General features: G+C 51.8%; 1 protein-coding gene across 1 annotated transcript; it reads right to left on the bottom strand.

Moving 5' to 3' along the window:
* Positions 1-223: 223 nt before the first annotated feature.
* LOC135980185 (protein maelstrom homolog) lies at positions 224-3,439 on the bottom strand. The gene is made up of 2 exons (XM_065580238.1): positions 3,002-3,439; positions 224-847 (listed from the first exon to the last, which is right to left on the bottom strand). The coding sequence occupies exons 1-2, from the start codon at positions 3,131-3,133 to the stop codon at positions 710-712; spliced, it is 270 nt and encodes an 89-aa protein (XP_065436310.1). The 5' UTR covers positions 3,134-3,439; the 3' UTR covers positions 224-709.
* Positions 3,440-4,650: the final 1,211 nt, after the last annotated feature.

Raw genomic sequence — 4,650 nt, 5'->3', positions numbered from 1 at the left:
TGTCTCCTCTACTGAGCTTACACCGACGCAGCTGTACCGATGCAGCTGCACAGCTGTAAGATCACTCATGTAGCCACTCTATGCTGACGGGAGAGAGCTCTCCCATCGACATAATTAAACCACCTTCAACGAGCCATCCACACTGGCGCTTCTGTCGGTGTTACTTATGTCACTCAGAGGGGTGTTTTTTCACACCCCTGAGCGACATAAGTTATACCGATAAAAGTGCTAGAGTAGACAGAACCTTAGACAGTTTATTACAGGATTGGCTACAGCGGCTGTCTCTGGTGTAAGATCTAGGGTACCAACTGATCTAAGGGTAAATGACTGATCTCTTGGGACTGGAAGCAACCTGAATGTGCAGTGATTCTTCGTATAAGTGACCATTTATCACTAATTGTGTCTTTGTCTGGGTGGCAAGACAGGCTTGAGAGTGTGTGAGACTGTGACTCCATGATAAGACTGTTATAGTGATCCAGGAGTTCACATTTAATACTGGCTTGGTGACATCTAATTCTAGAACACACCACCAGTTTGGGGTGTCTGCCCTGAGGTAGGCACTCTCGGATACAATTACAAACTAATATTATAGCCATGCATATTTCTACACTAACAAAGGAAAAGGGACAGAAGGTAGGCTTCTCGTAAGTTCTTGGGGTGGCCCTGTGTGTCACAATTTTGACCAACCCCTGCAACTGTGTTACTCCTCTTATTCAGCCCACTCCAAATTCCAGGTTTCTTCTTCTACCTTCCCATTTACCTGTTTCATTGATGCCTGGGTGGAGTTCTCTGCTCTCCATTTACGAGCCATCTCTGTGTATTTCCCCTTTTCATCCTCAGTCAGCAACTGTAAATAAGAGAGAAGGTGAGATAAAGCAGCAATGGAGATGGATTGAGCCAGTACTGGCTGATACACCATATTAAACACTATAAGGGCAAGTTGGCAAGTGAATTTCTTAGTAGGAAGAGATTGTTGGGGTTTTTTTAATATTAAAGTGGGCACTGGGGGAGAGATTATGCACTATTAATAAAACTGCAAGAGCCAAAATCAGGTTAATGAACATTTTAACAGACTGATCTTGTGCTACTAGCCACATCCTAGCACAGAGGTTCTCAAATTGGGGGTCAAGAGGAACAGAATGTATTCGAGGGTGGGGGCTGAGAAGCCACTCTGCCTTCAGAGTTGGGAAGCTGGAGAGTGGCAGCTGCTGGCCAGGCACCCAGCTCTGAAGGCAGCACCATTGTTAGCAGCAGCAGAGAAGTAAGGGTGGCATCCACTCTGCCTTCAGAGCTGGGCGGCAGTATATGTACCAGTGTGGCAGGAGCAGGGGCCTAAAGGACTACAGACACAAAAAAGGGGGCCCCGATTAAATAAGTTTGAGACACACTGCCCTAGCATAAATAAATATAAGAATTTTAGCAATCTAATTCACTCTTTTACTAATGCCATTTGTTAACATTTTGCCTTTTCTTCCACTTGGACTATGCCACCAGACTGGTCGAAGTTTCATTTACTGGTTTTTAGGTATTGGCAAAATGTTTTGTTCCCACAGATCAAAACCAGCAAATACTGATGCACATGCTTAAAATTAAGGATCAAGATCTTAAATTTGTAAATTTAATTTTTTTTAAATAAGATTTAATTTTTAAAAATGCAAAATTACATTTCTATATTCAGACTTGTATTTGTTCCCCTTTAAAGAATGGTATATTTGTCCCAAATTTTATATTTGGTAATAAGCATTTTTAAACTTTTGTTTAAAGTGTCCTTTTAAAAAAATTCTAACTGAAATAATCTTTCATTATCCTGTACTATTTATAATTTAGAAACTTCAACATTGAAAACCTAAAAGAGACAAACCTCACTGATTCACCAATAACATGGAAAAATTAAAATATAGTATAAATAGTGAAGAAAATTGGATTTTAAATCCCTTTAATAGTTAAAGAGGTTTCTACTTAACAGATCAAAGAACTGTCTACTATTTACATCTTAACAGTGTCACATCTACATTGGGCAGTTCAAACCAGTTACCCACTCCCTGCAAGAGAGTCCCTTTAAAACTGAGTTAAGTCAGGAAACATGCAAACACCATAAACAGAAAAGAGAAAAAGCATTTCCTGCTGCCTTTCTCTAGCTAAAGAGGAAGACACTTCACCCCAGAGAGGATCTCTGTGCAGCATGGAAAGTGATGGGGTGGGTGTGTACATGGGGGGGGAGGGGAGGAGAGGACTTGTAGATGGGGTGCATGCCCAGCAGTAGGTGTAGGGAAAAGGTAATAGGGGAATACACATCCAGGGCAGGGTGTGCATTGGTGAGGGGGATGCATGCCCAGAGTTGGAGGATGTGTGCGTAGGGGAAATATGCACACCCAGGGTTGGGGATCCACACCTGGGGTTGGGTTTGTGTGTATGGGGGAATGCACACCCAGGGTTCGGTGTATGTATGGGGATGATGCACATTCACAGTTGGGGGTATGTGTGTGTATGGGGGAGATGCACACCTGAGAGTGTAGGGGGGAATGCACACCCCAGGGCTGGGGTGTGTATGGAGGGATGCACACCCAAGATTGGAGGAGGATGTGCAGAGGGGATGCATGCCTGGAATTGAGGGTATGTGTGTGTATGGGGGTGATGCACAGCTGGGGTTGGAGGGAAGGGATGCATGCCCAGAGTTGGGGGGTGGTAATAAGGGGATGCATGCCTGGGGTTGGAGAATGTATTGGGGTGGGAATACATACCCAGGGCTGGGGGGATGCATGCCCATTAGAGGGTGTTTTCGGGGGGATGCACACCCAGGATTGGGGGTGGGTAATGGGGGATGCACACCCGGGGTTGAAGGGTGTCTGTTGGGGGCGGGGAGATGCACGCCCAGGGTTGGAGGATGTGTGCTGGGGGAGGGGATGCACGCCCGGGGCTGACGGGTGGGGGGAAGGTGCAATGGACATCCCGAGGTGAGAGTATGTGGGGGGTCCCGCAGCGTTGGCCAGGCCCCGCTCACCGCCCAGTCCCGCGAGCAGAGCGGGATGGCGTCGGGCACGCGGGCCACGGGCAGGCCGCGCCGCTGCAGCTCGGGCAGCTTCTCGCGCACGAAGAAGTAATAGGCGTTGCGCGCGCCCTTGCGGTTCGGCATGGCTCGGGAGGGCGGGACCGGGCACACCGACTAGGCCTCCGAGCCCGGGCCGGAGGCCGCTGCTTTATCGCCTTTGCAGCTGCGGCCTCACCGAATCCCCTCAGCCCCGCCCCCTCCGCGAAGAAAGAACCAATCGTATCACTTAGCAGCCCGCGCGGGCATGGGCCCGACGGAGCCACGAGGCGGCACGTGCGCCAATCTCCTATTGAGCGGTGAGAGAGAACCCCGGCGGTGCGCGCCCCGCGGCCTTCCGAGAGAACGAGTCAAGTGCGGCGCCAGCAGGGGACACGCCTTCTCGCCCCGGGGCACGCTGGGACTTGTAGTCTCGATGTGCGGTTCCGAACCATGGGGCCAGGGCATGCTGGGAGCGGTAGTTCTGCTTGGCTTGCCCACACCCAGCGAGGGCACGTGCCAGCAGGAGCTGCTGGTGCCAGCTGCGGTGGGGTGGGCACACAGGGACATGCAGTATGGGGGGATAAGGGGCTTGGTTGGCACAGGCAGGGCTGGATTAACTTTTTGTGGGCCTGGCGCCAAACATAGTTGTGGGCCCTCATTGGGGAAATAGGGCATGTGATGGGGGGCAGTCCGCAGAGCAAGGGGCCGGTTGGGGGCAATGAGAAGCAGCACAGCAGGAGTGGCCCCACTCAGCCCAGCACAAGGGCACTGTTTACAAACCCCAAACTGCTAGACACACACTGGCCTGCCCAGCCCTGCGCTGCCAGCATGCCCCTTCCACACTGCCCCCTGCTCAGTGCCCTGCCCTTATGCCAGTGTCCCCTCACCCAGAGACTTCCCCCACAGATCCCTATGTCCAGCACCCCCTGCCTAGACACCCATCCCACTGACCTCCCACCACAACTGCACAGCACCCTGCACACCATACCCCCTGCCCAGCTCCCCCACCCACAGATCCCCTACTGTCCAGCACCCCCTTCACTGTCCCACCATCACAGCTGTACAGCGCCCCATATTCCTGAGGGAATTCTGCATCAAATTCTGTGCATAATATTTTAAAATTCTTTTTTTTTTAATAATAAATAAATGTGGAAGCTCCACCATGGCAGTGGGGAGCACAGGCCCCTGGCTACATGGAGGTGGGAGATCACCCTGCAGCCTTCCCCCTCCCCTAGGACAGGGACTTGGCAGTGAGACTGAACCTGAACCTGACCCTGACACAGCACAAGGGCCATGCCTGCCACAGAAACACCCTGGGGCCCTGCCCCTTTTGTGCCAGGCACACCAGATGTGGGCAGGGAGGCTCAGCCCAGCAGTAGGATCCAAGTGCAGAGGGACTTAGTGTGGAGTTATCCAGATGGGGGTAAGAGGGTTCTGTGGGGGGCAGTCTGGGTGCAGGCAGCTCAGTGGGGGATCTGGATGCACAGGGAGGTGCCAGATGCAGGGGCAATGGGAATCTGCAGGGGGGACCAAGTGAAAGTGGTTGGAGCTCACCGGGGCGGGGGGGGGAGGGAGTCTGGGTGCAGGGGAGGTGGGGTTGTTGTACTTAAAGTACTGCACGG

The sequence above is a fragment of the Chrysemys picta genome, unplaced genomic scaffold, assembly GCF_011386835.1.
Source record: "Chrysemys picta bellii isolate R12L10 unplaced genomic scaffold, ASM1138683v2 scaf2121, whole genome shotgun sequence".
NCBI classification, from domain to species: Eukaryota; Metazoa; Chordata; order Testudines; family Emydidae; genus Chrysemys; species Chrysemys picta.
This window is presented reverse-complemented; position numbering and strand designations above follow the sequence as displayed.